Source organism: Rhinoraja longicauda, chromosome 1, assembly GCF_053455715.1.
Source record: "Rhinoraja longicauda isolate Sanriku21f chromosome 1, sRhiLon1.1, whole genome shotgun sequence".
Lineage (NCBI taxonomy): Eukaryota > Metazoa > Chordata > Chondrichthyes > Rajiformes > Arhynchobatidae > Rhinoraja > Rhinoraja longicauda.
Window position 1 is genome coordinate 89,300,888 of NC_135953.1, and position 16,512 is coordinate 89,317,399.

The window sequence follows — 16,512 nt, forward strand, 5'->3', positions numbered from 1 at the left end:
GAAAAACAGACAAAGTTGCAGCATATGATAGGCATAATTAATACAGGATATTGTTTGTCATAGTAATCCTACATTTGTTTGTTTAGCTTGAAGTAGGACCAATTATAAAAGATTTTCAGTAAAACTCCCTAAAACCAGCATACTTGGAACATTGGCAGGGTCAAACTGGCAGACTTTCTGGACTTTTTGATGTTATTCCAACTCATGGTCCAACATACTTGTAATTGTTTTTTAAAGAGCTACAAAGCAGAATCTGTAACACCTCCGAGAGCAGAGGAACTGGGATGCTGGTGAGTTTAAAAGGAGCGCAAGAACTGACAGTCAGCACCCAGTGAAGCAGATGCTGAATCATTTGGATTCTGAACCATCAGATAATGCATTAGCAGAAATGTACTGTATTTATTTGTATATAAATGCTTGGTTAACACAACATTAAAGCGTAAATCGTGAATAATAGAACCTCCAACCAAACTAACAAATATTTAACAATTTTGACAATTCAGTAACCACAGAAGCAATTATAGCAACTATGTTATTGCAGCTTTGTATTGAAGGGACCAGTTCATGAACTAAGCCCGAGGACAGGTCTGGTAGCTGCTGCGGTCTTACAATCCCTCTCTTCTTTTTGGTCCAATTAATATTAGGAGGGGCATTTCAGTTGGAGAAAGAAATGTTGCATCTTTTTTACTGACTGACACATATTGTTAAGCCCAATGTAGTTCATGGAACTGACAAAGATCCAGTAACATTGTTCTGTTTTGTTTGTCCTTTTGAAACTGGAATACTGAATCTGGAACACAGGTACCACTGAATCATTGCAGTTCTGTTAATTATGGGTGATTCATGATGTGCTGCAGCTATACCTGGCAGGTACATTCTCCAGAAAAGCTCCAGAAAACATCCTGCAACCAGCCTGTTGCTCTGAGCACTAATTTTCCTTGTCTGCCTGAATATCATACCATATCTTCCAAAATATGCATTACAAAGTGTTGACAATTAATATTAAATAATACATTATGCACAAAACATGTGAACTATTGTAAGGTGTTTAAAAAGATAAATTGATTGATTTTCAAATAATATATTTGCATTGATTCACATAACTGTGTTACATTTCAAATTACTTAATTATTTAATAGTACTGCAATAAAATGAAAAGGTTAAATCAAAATGTTCATTACAGACTGTGATTGGATGCAAGGGGTGGGGGACAGTGGGAGCTGGTGGGTGGAAGAAGTGAAATTAACCATTATTCAGCTGTGAAGAGTATCTGTTGAAGTGCAACGGCAATTTCTATCAATTTGTCTTTAAAAGCTTAAAAGAAACCTACAGTAAATGGAGCTCCATTCGCAATCCTGAATTCTAGACACAAGGACTCTGGCACCTCCATGTGCTGTTGCTTCAGAAAGTTGCTTCTTTAATGCAGGCGTTTGTGTTTTTCAAGAACAAGATAAATCATCTTTCAGATCCTTTCATCCAAAGACACTGCTGGTTCTCATTAATTGGAAGACTTCTTTCATTCAAAATGAAAAAGGAAAAAAAAAAAACCTGCAGTGCATACCGAAAAATCAAAGCACACCCACTCCTTGGAGTTATCTGCAAGCACATGATTCCACTGTCATGTTCGGGTAGACCTTCAGCACAATATTTTTGTTTTCATCAACAAATAAGATGCTTAGCGATGACATCTTCTCGGGTACACAGCATGGTTCTGGTATCCCTGGAACCACACCCACTGCTCTCACTATACTCTGAATCGTGGCATGGTTGGATGGTTTCAATGACTGAAGGAAGAAAGAAAAGAACATTTAACATCAACACCACTGAACATCTTTACATATACTTCAATTTCCCCCCACATAGATGACATAAAGACATTAACATGATTTCTATGAAGCAGATCCTTAATTCCCAATATATTAGTGATTAAGTAGAGTGACAATGCAGGTTATTCAAGATCCAAATAAATGGCTCAATATGCCCGAGGGTCCAACTGCAATTTCTATGTTCCATTGAACATGACCATTTCAGAGTCTACCGGCAACCAGTGTCAATGGTAATTTTTATTATCTGTTGGCAACAAGTACTGTTTAAGTGTGTAAATGGAGTATCTGTGGTGTCAAGTTATGCCTTGAATTTCATTCTGTGAGGGCACAATTTACCGAAAAGTTGCCAGAGAAATGTGCATTCTGAAATATGCATTACAAAGTGTTGACAATTAATATTAAATAATAACTTACGCTCAAAACATGTGAACTATTGTAAGGTGTTTTAAAAGATAAATTGATTGATTTTCAAATAATATATTTGCATTGATTCACATAACTGTGTTATATTTCAAATTACTTAATTATTTAATAGTACTGCAATAAAATGAAAAGGTTAAATCAAAATGTTCATTACAGACTGAGATTGGATGCAAGGAGTGGGGGACAGTGGGAGCTGGTGGGTGGAAGAAGTGAAATTAACCATAATTCAGCTGTGAAGAGTATCTGTTGCAAATAGGCAAATTGAGGCATGAAGTAGCTTGAACTCTGATCTGAGACCAATGTTGCCATTTTAAAACTAATTTCTCCAATTAATGCCTTCTTATGAAGACAGGTGACAAAATTCATGTTCAGGAACCCAATGCCTCTTTATTGATTTCATTTAAAGGAAGCACTTCTCCCTTTTGGATCAATTGCTGACTAAATATTTATTGCTGTTGCTTCGTTGAGCACATTACTTCAAATTGATGGAGTCTGCAAATTGATGCAGGAAGGATTTGACATGTTCTGTAAAACTACGCCAAAGTGAAGCATGTGCACAAACTTATTTCTAGAGATGGGTACATCAATGGGCAGTCATCTTGAAATACAGTCTGACTGGGAACTTGAGCAGAGGCTGTAAAAAGAAGGGGGGAGACTGCTGGCAGTTGGAGGGGCTTCTTCAAAGTGCAATCTGCCTCGCTGAATCCCAGCAAGGAACAGTGTGCAGGATGGTTCAGCATTAAGGACATGCGCACTGACTCCTGCCCTGGTCTGCAGCCGCCACAGCAGGCAAAAGGTAGGCCTTGTCTCTGTCGGTGATCAGGTCATTGTGACTATGAACATTTGCACAACAGTTGTGTAGATAAGCCCCAGTCAGAGGGTGGTGAAACTGTGAAATTCTTTGCCACAGAAGACTGTGAAGGCAGGTCAGTGGCTATTATTAAGGTAGAGATCGATAGATTCTTGATTAGTACAGGTGTCAGCAGTAGGAGAAAGTGGTTAGGAGGGAGAGATAGATCAGCCATGATTGAATGGCAGAGTAGACTTGATGGGCCAAATGGCACACTGTCAACCTGCTGTCCTACCCCTTCCACTGCCTGGATGGTTCTGGGAGAGTCTTACACGTTGAATGCTGCACAACTTCACCATCAAAAGACAACCACCTAAAAGCAGGCAGTCGAGGAGCAAAAGCTGGAGATAGCAGAACCACGGAAAGAGGAAGAGAAGCTGCATTGCAGAGCACCTTTTTGACAGCGCTGTCTGTAACTTGTTCCACAGTCAGGTTCCAGTGACCACAACCTAACTTGGCATTTAACAACAATGCCACAGATGACCTTCCCTCTGGTAGAAGGCTTCCTTGCAGCATAACCATCCCAAACTAACTTTATAATATAATCATGCCAAAGAGCAAACAAATATAAACTGATCACCTTTGCCCCTTCCCTTCTGTGCCTCTGCCTCTCCTAGTGCTGTACTTCCGCAGGGGTCCAGCAGGTGTGGGCCAAGACTACAGCTGGCCATTGAATGACTGGGCCTTCTAAGCCCAGATGTGGACCCACACCATTTGGCATGAACAGCAGCAGCATGTGCCAGCTAGTTGCCTGGCAATGGTAAGGTCACTGACAGAAGGGAAGAGTATTAGAATAAATGCTCTCTTCCTGAGTGATTAAAGAAGATCTTGGTACCAAGATGGTCACTGCCCTCAGTAATCCTAACGATCCATTGGGGAGCAGGTTGCTGGATTGTTGTGGTCTCGATGCAACAATCTGAACTTGCACTACAGAACATCACATTGCTGCTTGGCAGGATACTTTGGAAGCTGTACTGTTACCACTAGTATGCAATGTGAGCTGCTTCTATAGTGGGAAAGTAATGGTGTAAGGAAAGTAAGAGGAACATCCTCACTCAATTTGCAGTTATAAACTGGAAGTTGGCAGAGAAATGGAATGTGAAAAGCAGAATTAGGTACTAGATTCTGTCATCCTTGATTTTCTCTTCAGCCAATCTCTGGGCTCCAACCTCAGCAACTTCTCAAAATGGCTGACACTATCTGTTCCTGGGGTTCAGGATCTGCAGGCATATCTTTTGCTCCCTGTTTGCGGTTGCTGCATCTGGCGGTGCACCACCTTGTCCTGGAGGGCAGAGTATTGTGCAGTGCTTTTCAAAGATGCGGTTAACAGTTTTGAAATGTGTATACAAATGGGTGTGCGATCAACAGGATTAAGTGGGTCAAAGTGCAGTGAGTGTTGGTCAGGAGTCCTGATTCAGAGAAATCGTTGGTAACTGAGTCATGAAGTTGTGGTCAATTGTGGGTGTCAGACGCTAATGGCACAAATATTGAGATAATGCACCGCAGATGCAACCACTGGTGTAGCCACTCCCCTGAACTTCTTCTAGCATTTTATCATCAAGTCGTGCTTCCTGGTATTGACTTTCAGTGACTACAGTATTTTCTGACTGTATCTGGAAGGCCTGCTGGGCTCCACAGAACCAGGACATCTCCTTCCCAACCGCTCCAACAAAACCTCCAAGGCATTCGAAAACTTGGAGGCACTGTCTTCCACTTTAAACCCATGCTTCTTAGTTTGCCAAGTTAGCTTCAGTTCTCACCTGTATGACACCCAGAGCATTCTCAGGTCACAGTGACCATTCTCTTTAAGAAGAAAAAATTAGTATTAGGCAGTAGGGGGCGCACTTTTACTGGGTCGGTGTTCACTACACAGGCCTCCCTGTGAAGTATTCAGGCAGCGAACAGCACTGCTGGTGCTGGCTAAACTCTGGATTCATCAGATACCAGGCAACATTTAGAGGAAGATCACTAAATAGATATAGAGTAAATGCATCCTGGAATTTCCATGCATATTTCCAGGATCTAGTGAATATGGTCCACCTGTTTTATTAAATTCATGCAGTACAACTTATAGATTGGATGATTTTCCAGTTTACTGAAAATCAGCACAGCTTTACCAAGCAACCCAAAAATGTTAACATTCTGTTCTTTGCTCTCAAATACCTGAGATATGAACTCATTCAAAATAAATAGGTTAATCTTGCTTTTAAGAGCATATAAACAAATTAGATACATATGTATTAAACTGTATTTCAAGCTTGTAAGTACTAAATAGGCTACCTCAATGGTATATCGGCATTAAGATGATTTCAATGTGCCTCTTATAATGCATAGAGGCAATGGTTGGGCTCAGAAATAGTTGCTTACCAACTTAATTTGTTCCCAGGATGTCAAGAAAGTGACAAATTACAATATGAAAAATGGCACGCACCTTTAGCATAGGGAATTGGCAACCACCTGCACAATAGTAGGCGTCAAAAGACTTGGGAGAAATTATCCACTCACTCCATCCAATGTCTGCAAAATCCACTTTCAAGTAACGGCGGGCACAGTTTCTGGGCTCATTCCACTGTCTCCGTCTTGCTTTCCTCAATGTTTGTTTATCGAACTGTAGAGTTTGTGCTTTTTGCCTGTTGCCCTTCCTCTGTTTCCCCTTCCTCTGCTGGTCTGTTGGCCGAGGAAGCAGCTTTTTATAAGGCTTCCTTGTCTCCCATGCATCAGCCTCATTGTATTGATACTCTGCTCCGGGTAGCTCGTTGTTATGCAAGGGCATGAGTAAGTTAGTGGACCGTTTCCTCCTCAGTTCTAATGTCCTATTTGCCGCACTGATTCCCAAACTCTGCATTTTGGTAACGATGGATCCCCGCCTTCTCTGAAGGGTTCTTGTCACACTATCTGGTTCTGAAATTGCAGAATCATTCGCGTACACCAATATATAAGGCGGAAGCTTTGAAAGCAACTGCGTCCAAAAGGTTGGACCTGATGATGTGATCTCAATTCCAATCAATAGATTATCGTTTGACTTGATATTGTTTACCGCTCGTGTGATGTCTTTCCACTGCCAAAAGAGAAAGTCTCGATAAAAAGTTGAAGTACTTATCACATAACGGCCCCGAATTCTGGTATTATTGTTGACAATGCCAAAAACCCAGATGGATAGATCAATGTTGACTTGTTTTCTATGAAAACGATGATTGCAGCCAGGACACATCCGAGTGTTGTTCGCAAGGTCACCTACATAATAATGTAAAGTGGCAGACAAAATGTCTTCTGATTTTGCCAAAGAGGTCAGGTTAAAAATCTGCAGCTGTTTGCCTCCAATCCATCCTACAATTGCAACAAAACGGTAAAAGGTCAATTATTAGCTAACAATGAAGCAAGTCTACCATGACATTACAAAATTTCATTGCTATTATTCAGACAGTTTAATTGCCCAATTCACATCAAATCCCTTGAAGGAATGTCTTAAAATATACTTTCTGGACTGCATTTCCATTGTTGAGCATTAAATAAATGTATTCCATTTATTAGCACATTGGTTGACATCGAATCGTTTTACGATATTCCATTGAAAATTTAAATCATGATGCTACGATGAGGCATTATTAATTCAAATTCTAAATATAATGAGATTTTACATTTTTGAGAATGTAAGGTAATCAGATAATAGAGGTAATCAGGATTCCAAATATGGCATTGTAAATTAGTTATGACTTTGTCATCATCAATTTTTTTCAGTATCTCTTTATCTTGATAATTTAATATATTTCTTTATTTGCTTTGCTTTATCCATTTGTTTCTTACTCTGAGTACTGAAGGATGAAGCCTCACTCCTGACTACACTGCCATAATGGCAGTGGACATATCTAATATTGTTTAAGTACCTCTTGTTCTTCCGCAGGTAACTGGCAGCAGGCTATCCCACCAGGGCCTAAATGCCAAATCCCAGAAGGGCAAGGCCTGGGATAGTGGGCCAATGGACAAATTGAGCAGGATATATTCAGGATATCAGGATATATTCTCAGAACCTGCTTCAGATATAACGACTTTCATTTATAGGAAGACTTTAAGCAAAGCCAGTGATTTACCTCTGAATGCAGACGCTATTGCAGGTAATTAGTTTTCACAATGTTGGCTGAGAACATCAGAGATGCCTCATTTGCTCATCTTCACATTAATGACATGGGATCTTATATATCAAGCCTAAATTTTATATGGCATCCAATGAAACAGAATTTTCTCAGTCCTCCAATGGATATTTGCACTCTGGAGTAAAGACAGGTCACAATCAAATGATTCAGAAGCAGTGTGCTGCCAATGATACTATGAAGTATGCATCTTAATATAAACTGCCTATTAGTGAAGTTCAGTGCTTGGATTTCATTGATTTTTTAAACATTATGAACAGTGTATATCCATTTTGTCATAGGAGAGAAGTTATGCTAGTGAGTGGTTAAACCAGATTTAGGCCTGGCATATGACAAACAATAGGACCAATTAAATATAGCAATGGCTTAAATATTCAAGCAAGATATACACAAGCACTAGTCATTGTCATGCCAATTATGTAAGGCACTCACATTTTTACTCCTAGGATTCCAGCATATAATCTAGGATGTTATTTCAGTGCTGTGTAAAGACATTAGAAGCTTTAAATGTGGAAGAGCAGGTGGATGTTAAGAATTCCACAACACTGATTAAACAAAATAAAAATCAGCCCCCTAATTTCACAATTAATTCTCTCTTCAATCAAACAGGTGAAAAAATAATTATATTATTCTTGGTGTGTGTGAAATCCTGCCATCTGTAAAATGGTTGCTATGCTTGACTAACAATGGTACCCACCTTTGAAGTATTTAATTGTAGATTCTATACCTTATTTCTTTGAAGTGCAGTAAACATTTAACTTGCGGAAAGATTTGACTCAGGAGCTAGGATTAATTCCCTCTCTCTACAGAAGATGGTGCTGTTGAGCTATTAATAATGAAGTGGTCCAATGGTCTCAAATTTAGTCAGGTGTTGGTTTGACAGTTACCAACAACAATTAATTATATTCCAGATGTATGTGTCCTGGAATGAAATACAAGTTGCTTAAACAAAGAAATATGCTAAAACATTTTTTAAAATTGGAAGAGGTAAACAAAAGGATTTTTAGACTAGTCAACACTGCGAAGTTCACGGGGGTTGCTGTAAAACACAGCTTTAAGATTAAAAACTATTCCCAGACTCATTAATAATTAGAGATGAAATGGTTGCAAGTTTTCTATTGCAAAAGGGAAACATTTATCCCCCCCCCCCCCCCCAAAAGATCTTCAGCCAAAAAATGTCTTCTTCCTCAGAATTATTCACATCTCTTTCTGTGCACAATACATGGATAGAACAGGTTTAGAGGGATATGGGCCAAATACAGGAAGGTGGGACTAGTGTAGATGGGATATGTTGGGCGATGTGGGCAAGTGGGCTGAAGGGCCTGTTTCCACGCTGTATGACTCTATGACTCTTAGAAATGTCTCAGTGCATAAATTACGCAGAAGTGAAGAAAAGTATTGCACTTGGGGCAGATGGACTGAAAATGGCTCTTTTTCACATTTTGTATTCTTTAAAGCTTACACTGGATCAGGGCCGTGTTTCCGAGTAGAGGTCAGTGGAAGGGCACGGTGATTGTAACAGCATCATGTTTACCCAAACTCATACATACCAATACCATGTCCGTTGTGAACAATGAAATCTGCACATGTACAAGAGCAGCTCAAAAGCTGGGTGTTTTGCAGCCAGCGTCTCAACTCCCAACTCCTCAGAGCCTTTCCAACATAATGGAATAGTATAATAATAATGATAACATAATGCGATGGAATACACTCTGCTTGCCTGGGTGAATGCAGCTCCAACAATACTCAAGCAGCTCGTCAGTATCCAGAACAAAGCAGCTCACTTGGTTGGTGCTCTGTCCACCAGCCAAAACATTGATCCCCTCAGTCACCAGTACACCATACCTGTAGTAAGTACTGACTCCAAAAATATTGACATACAAAAATAGAAACAGGAATAGGCAATTCAGTCTTTTCCACCTGGTGTACTATTCAAAGTGATGATATTTTAACCTGAGTGCCACTTTTCTGTACAAACTCTATATAATTCCTTAATTCTCTCGAAGTCCAAAAATCTGCCTTGCATATACTCAGTGGTTGAGCCTCTACACTCCTCTTGGGTAGAGAATTCCACACCTTCTGTATGGAAAAACTTCTAAGTTCTGAATGGTTGATTCCTTATTTTGAGACTGTGATTTCCTAGTTCCAAATATCCCAGTCTGGAAACATCATCATTGCATCTACCTTGTTAAGCCTTTAAGGTACATTTCCATGAAATTATCTTTCATTCTCTTAAATTCTGGAGAGTATCACTCAGTCCACTTCAGCTCTCCTCATCAGACAAATCTCCAATCCGAGGAATCAATGTGGTGAATCTTTGCTGTACTCCATCAATCACAAATATATCCCTCTTACTGCAAAAAGACAAAACCTGTGCACATTATTCCATGTGCATCTAACAAGGATCCTTTGAATGAAGACATATTTACTTGTGTACTCAAATACCCTTGCTATACTGGTCAACATACCATTTGCCTTCCAGTGATTATTTGTTCAGTCCCTTTTGAACACAAATTTCAATTTCTCAACATTTACAAAATAATCTGTGGATGAATGAACATTTTTACGCTACATTCCATTTCCCACTTCCAGACTAGGGTGTCGATGTTGCCAGTTCCTATAGCTTTCCCGGCTGTCCACAGGCTGAGACCAATAACATCTACATAAGAAGTGAACTTAAATTTAAGTGGATTAACCATATACATTAAGTAACAATTTGCCACAAAAGTATCATTGAAGGAGTTCACTTAAAAGAGTCTGGCACGCCACTATAGAATGTTGAAAAGTATTTCCACAAAGCCAAAGGAAAGCTGTCAACTATGTTCATTTTATTTCTTCAAAATAGAGGAAGTATCTAAAATCCCTTTTTTCAACTCCTTTCTGATATGGTCAACATATTGTGCTCCTATAATTTCAGTGGTTGAGACTGAAAAACGTCCCATAGATGGCTTCAGGATTAGTTAAAATAGCTTGATGCTGGCCACGACAAATGAGGTGCAGTTATGTGAGGTGCTCTCCTAGTGTGCAGGAATGTTAGAATGAAGTGTGGGTGGTATAGGTCATTGTAGGACAGCTCCAGCAACTCATTCAGCATGGCTCCATGTCAGCAGAATTCTATTTGCAGGAATTAGCCAGTGAACACATTGTTTCAATTTGTTCTTGCCCAACAGAATTAATTTCTTCCCACCTCAACATTTCTTCCTAATTACATCTGTTATATTTCTGCTGCTCTCCACCATTTTGACAGTTTCCATTTTCCTGGCCCAACTAGCTCATTTTCACCCTGTATGTTCAATCTCCACCCTCCACCTACACCAGGATGCCCAACAAATGCCAACTGGCTGAGTTTTCTTGTAGAATACTTTAGTCTTGTTTGCTCAGAACTTCAATTCTTCATCTCACTCCAACTCTGATCTCTGACTTTGACCTGCAAGAAAATCACTTCTAAGCTCAAGAACCAGCATTTCATCTTCCAGCTGGGTACATTATGTTCAATTACCCAGCGTTCAATTCATTAAGTTTAGATAACTAGCATTTCTTGTTTTTATCAGAACTGGCCAGTTTGGCTTTGCTGGCTCTCAGAGAAAAAACAATCACTGCCATTCTCATTTCCCTGTAATGTATTCTCTCTCAAATGCCTGTCAGCTCCCCTCTGATTTTCCAGCCACCCACCTACAGCAACACTGTAACCTCCAAATAGGCTGTGAATTTCATAGACTTGTGGGCATTATTTTTGACTTTGCACTATTATTGTTTGTTTATTTATTTGTTTGTTTGATAATGTATGTTGTGCTGCTGTAAGTAAGAATCTAATTGTTCCGTTTTGGGACATATGACTATAAAACACTCTTGACTCGTGACTTTTGACCATTCTACTTACTATTGTCAGGTTGAAATTGTTCAGTCCGGCAATCTATGATCTGGCCTGTTTTTAATCTGCAGTACAGAGGTGTACTAATTAATGAATTCCAACTAAAATCAAACTAAATTCTGTCATAATGTGTAGCTAATTAATGTGCAATAACCTTTGCAATTTCAGCCGACGGGTTTCCGACTTACTTCAAACGAACACTTCTCCTGCTCACAGGAGGCTGATTGGGGGCCAATTTCTGTGATTCAGAAGTTTTCTGTCCAGTGCTAGTCAGGTCTCAACTGTGCAGTTGTAAGTCAGCAATGCTAATCACTGTGCCACCGTCACCTTCTTCTATTTACTTCACCTTCTGGTAGATCAAGTGTGATTAACAAGCCTTCATCATTGTTTCTCAGCTCGCACTAAAACCACCTGCAACATTCAGTCTCTCTAAGTCCCTATCCCATTATAGTCATTCCCTTTCTACTCTGCCATTTACAACATGTTTGCTTGATTACTCATTCTGTGATTGGGTATTTGCATCACAATCACTTCTGGTTATAGATGACTTCCTGAAAAGTTCTGATCTGTTGGCATGTAACAGAAGCACGCAAACATTTTTGTTAACTTACAGACCAAACAGTATTGATGACAGGGGGAGCTCTTTGCCCATTGAAATTCCCCAAAAACATGTTACAATTTAGCAGTATTCTGAATTGTAAAATCCTGACCTCTGAACAAATCAGACTTTGTAGACAGGACACAATGAGAATGCAAAGCCTAATCCACTAATACATGATGTGCTAACTCATGAAAACTGAGTCATGTCATTCAGTATCCATACCTTGCTGTGTGAAATTGAGATAATATTCAATTTTGCTTGGTTGTTTAGAATTAAAACAGAATGAAAAGTGAATGTCATGAGGTGAAAAATAACGTAGAATAATGTGGGTTATCGTATTACTATTGAAAATGACATTTTTATACTCTTTTTCTTAAAATAAAATGGAAAAAAAGTAACCTGGGGATTAATTTTTTTCTAAAACCATCAGTATTAACTCAATATTGCATGTTTTTTTGAAAATAACCAGATCAAAATAGACTAATTATTCCTATCCTTGTATCAACAAATAATAAAACAGTTGAAGTAAGACTGATTGAAATGACCATTTATATGCTTATGCCCTGTTTCTATAAGGGAACAGAACACTTAAACTCAATTACAGTATATGTTTTTCTTGCTGTTCAAGCATTTATGCTTTCGGTCAACCATATGGCAGGCAGTAAAGAAGCGTATTGACAAAGGATTATGCACCACTTTATTCAAGGCAGTAGCTATTGTTTCACTCACATCGGTATGGTTCACCAGTGGCCCACCCATTTGTATGCGTGACAGAGCTTAGAGAATTTTTTTTTAAATCTCTCTATCTCTTCATGTCATCAATTGCTAAACCTTGATTATGAAAGCACAGAGAAATATTGTCCTCAGACTTCCACCGAGGCAGACACTTGTGGAATTAATGTCAACTGGATAGCTCTATGATTTTCCCTCCATTTTGTGATAGCACACATAGATTAGGAATTGTATTCCAGACATTCTAAAGCTGTGGTACACACCAAAGGCTAATATTTTGGAATGGATTCATTTAGGGGAGATTGTAATTAATGACCGCGGTGCATACTGAATAGAGAGTATCAATCATTGGATTGGACAGTAGTGCAATGTCAGAAAAGGTCAATCCATTCTGAGAGCAAAATGCACGGTCATTGAACTGAAACTTTGACCTTCTTTTTTTCTCCACAGATGCTGCCTGACATGCTTAGCAATTCAGGTATTTTTTGCTATTTTTTATTAAAATTATTGACAGACCAATTTGACAAAGTTGGAAGAGCCCAATAATTTTTAGACCCTGTGATCTGCCAGATAAACTGTGATAACTTTTTCTGGCCCTTTACATTCCTTATTTTCGTTATCAATAATTTCTTCCTATAAATAATATAATTGATAGCCAATATTGGATACAGCATAATTTTAATTACAGGTACAGGTTCTAGCAAACAAAACCCATTATATAATTTCTATATGAACTGTACTGATTGGGGAATGAGCTAGCTAATTATGGAATTACACCAAAAATAGGATTCTTACATTTTGGCAGATTGTATTAACACACAGCAACCAAAACAGAATGGATTCTCAATTATAAGCAAATCAATGCAGATAATTGAAGAAAATTACACCTGGAGGAAAATTACACCTGGAGTTCAATGTGCTTGAACTTTGCTCCCATGGTTTATGATTCCATCTGAAACTTTGGATTACAAACCTTAAACTCCCATACTTTCAATGCCCACGGTATGGCATTGAAGCTTTAGTGATTTACTTAAGACTTCAAGTGATGCAGGTTGTAAAGTACTGATTTTTTTTAATATTGACACATCCCGAGAGAATAAACAATAGATATGGATGTCATGCTAGGTGTTGGTAGGTCAAGACACTTCCAATTGCCCTCCACCCTACCTGATGAATCACTTGTTATCTGCCATGGTAGTGGTGGCAACCCAATGTTTCTGAACTTTAGAGTGACAATAATCGCTGGAACTCTCTCCCTAATTTGTATTGAGTGATAGCCCAAGTACTTGTGTGGATGGAATAAATCACTTTATCACCAGCACACGCTCGGCTTTGCTCACATATTGGGCATTGCGATTTGATTGGAATACTGATCGACCGTCGCAGCCCTGTGAATCATCCAGTATGAGCCTTCAGGACGACAGGGAGGGAGCGCGTGAAATGCAACGCTTTACCTTTGACACTTTGCGTAGATATAATAGTCTATTACGAGTATGACAAGTGTCCTGGCCGCAGGGAGTAAAGTGAATTTAAATTTATATCAAATTATTCATATGTATGGGTCACCATTACCGGAAACATGATGGAAAATAAGCAGCTGATAACCGGCGTGATACATACCCAGTACCTCACTCAGTCAGGCTATCTGAAGATCTGTCGTGACTCCCAACACAGATGGCCAGGTGCAGGGAAGGTTATGGGGTTACAGTTAGAGGCGCTGCCAAATGGAAATACTCCATCTCAACCATGCCAACCAGAATTGGTAGACACCGGAACATTTTTCTTACGACTACACTTACCTGTGTCAAGAGCAGTACTTCTCAGATTCACTAATCTCTCCAGTGACTACCGGTAATCTTTCAAGTTCATAGGTGATAGGAGTGAAATTAGGCCATTCGGCCCATCAAACCTACCTCGCCATGGCTGACCTATCTCTCCCTCCTATCCCCATTCTCCTGCCTTCTCCCCATAACCCCTGACACCCGCACTAATCAAGAATCGACCTATCTCTGCCTTATAAAATGCAGCCATTGTACGCCCCAGGTTTGCCCGGCTCCCCCTGGGAGTTCCTGTGCAATAAATGGGATCTCGGTGAAACCCCACCGGTGGGTATTCGGGGGCTCTGGTGCCAGGACATTCGCACTAGTGGTGGCATATTGCCGCATGGAACAGCCGTCCTTGGAGCCATCCACCCCTCCTCTCTACTTACCCAGATTAGCTTTGAAGCTGCGCACCGTGTTGCCATCCTTAAACAGGTAGCCAGCTTTATTATACTTGTCATAAAGCATCAGCATGTGCTCCGACATGGTGTCCTGGGGCAGCTCTGGCCCTGTGGGGATGGAGGGGCTCTCCTTCCGGGAGGACTCTGTCGAATTCTCAGCCGAGCCAGAAATCGCCCTCAGCCCGCGGATGTGATCCTTGAGCAAGTCCGAGAATGCCGCCGTTAAACAGGTCCACCCGACACACGCAAGCACCAGCGCTCCAAACCTGCCCATCCTCTACTTAAAGCAAAACTGCGCACGGGTCTGGAAATAACAGCTCTTCAGGCAGTAAAGACAGAGTTTGCGTTGGTTATTTTTTGCTCTGGGAAAGTTCCAAGACTCTTCCTGTTGAGTTCCGTGCTGCTCTGGAGCGGCTGCAGGTGGGTGACCGATGAGCAGATAACTTTCTGCAGACCTTGCTGAGTTTGTGCGCTGATGCCGTTAGGCTGTAGTCGCCGCTTGCCTCTACTCCTCTCTGTCTGTTTCGGACTCTTCTGTTCTGTTCCTATCTGAGTGCAGACTGAGTGTTATGTGTCCTAGCACAAGGCAGAGCTTCGGCCCGACCAATCACACGGCTTCACTCCCTTAAATCAAATCAGACTTCAAAAAGCCAAAGACATCTCAGATGTCGAGAGGTGACAGATCAAATATTCAGATGCGAGAGCTGTGTGTAAGCCAGACTGTGGATTGTTACATTGCAGAAATTGACTGCTGCGGGGAACGAGAGATGCACCCGAGTAAATCTGTCCTGAACGATTTGATAATTCACCCACATGTCTCGGAATATGTAACATGAATATCGAAGGGCTGTGGGATGTTTGAAAGATTATTATTATACTGGGAACAAGTATTTTTGTTTTCACTTATCTATTAACTGTGAGTCAGGCAGCAGTTTTTACACTAGTTTAGTAGGAAGTTCGAAACGAAATTAATCACTCTGCCCACTTCCTGGAGTCCTCGCCAACATATTTAATTTTAACCAATCAATTGAAGTGTTTTTTATGGGTACAGTGAGGGGATGAGGCTTGTTAGTAAAGTTTTCGAATGGAGCAATGGCCAATTCTGATTCCCACCCTCTTTATTCACGGTCGAATATTTAATATCAAGTACGAACCAATATTTAGGCGATTTTTTTATTCACTACCTTGCCGTTAACTCACACTCGCCCCCTGATCACGTCCTGAATTAAACTCGTGTCCAAGTTCATTCGGAATACAAACTTCTATCATTCACAAATTACGCCTGGCATTTCCCTTTAACAAAGGAAGCGCCGTCGCCCCTCCCCGTGAGATTGTTGACAGTTCGTACAAATTAAATCCTCTCCGGTTCATCCTACAAAAAATAATGGTGCAGATTAACAAGAAAAAAAAAGTATATTTCAACAAAGCTGATTCTGAGGTAGCCGGAGAATCGCGTGGCTTATTTGGGGCTTTGAACGTGATCTCCCTTCTGTTGTGGAGTGAATGGCATTAAGCGGACGCATCCTGTGGCGCTCCCGGCCCGGACACAGCGCCACATGTCACACATGCCAAATAAAGACATGAAGAAGACTTTAAATACCCTCTTTCACGAGCATCCATGAGTAACTAATGATTTCCCATAAACAGAAAATGCCAACATCTATACACGTCCATTCAGAGGTGTTTATTTCTCTAACCGAAGGTTTTAAAGTAACTGAATGTCAGATTTATCCTAATATGGGAAATATCTACCAGTACCAATGTTTCAGACTGTAAATGTATTTACAGCCCAAATAAAAATCGTTGCACGAATTGCTTGCATTAAGTAGTCTTTTCATGA

The 16,512-nt window shown here is 40.2% G+C and overlaps 1 protein-coding gene across 1 annotated transcript; it reads right to left on the reverse strand.

Annotated features, from left to right (window-relative positions):
* Positions 1 to 1,264: 1,264 nt before the first annotated feature.
* Positions 1,265 to 15,209, reverse strand: bmp3 (bone morphogenetic protein 3). The gene is made up of 3 exons (XM_078411106.1): positions 14,661 to 15,209; positions 5,531 to 6,426; positions 1,265 to 1,784 (listed from the first exon to the last, which is right to left on the reverse strand). The coding sequence occupies exons 1-3, from the start codon at positions 14,944 to 14,946 to the stop codon at positions 1,593 to 1,595; spliced, it is 1,374 nt and encodes a 457-aa protein (XP_078267232.1). The 5' UTR covers positions 14,947 to 15,209; the 3' UTR covers positions 1,265 to 1,592.
* Between the last annotated feature and the right edge of the window lie 1,303 nt (positions 15,210 to 16,512).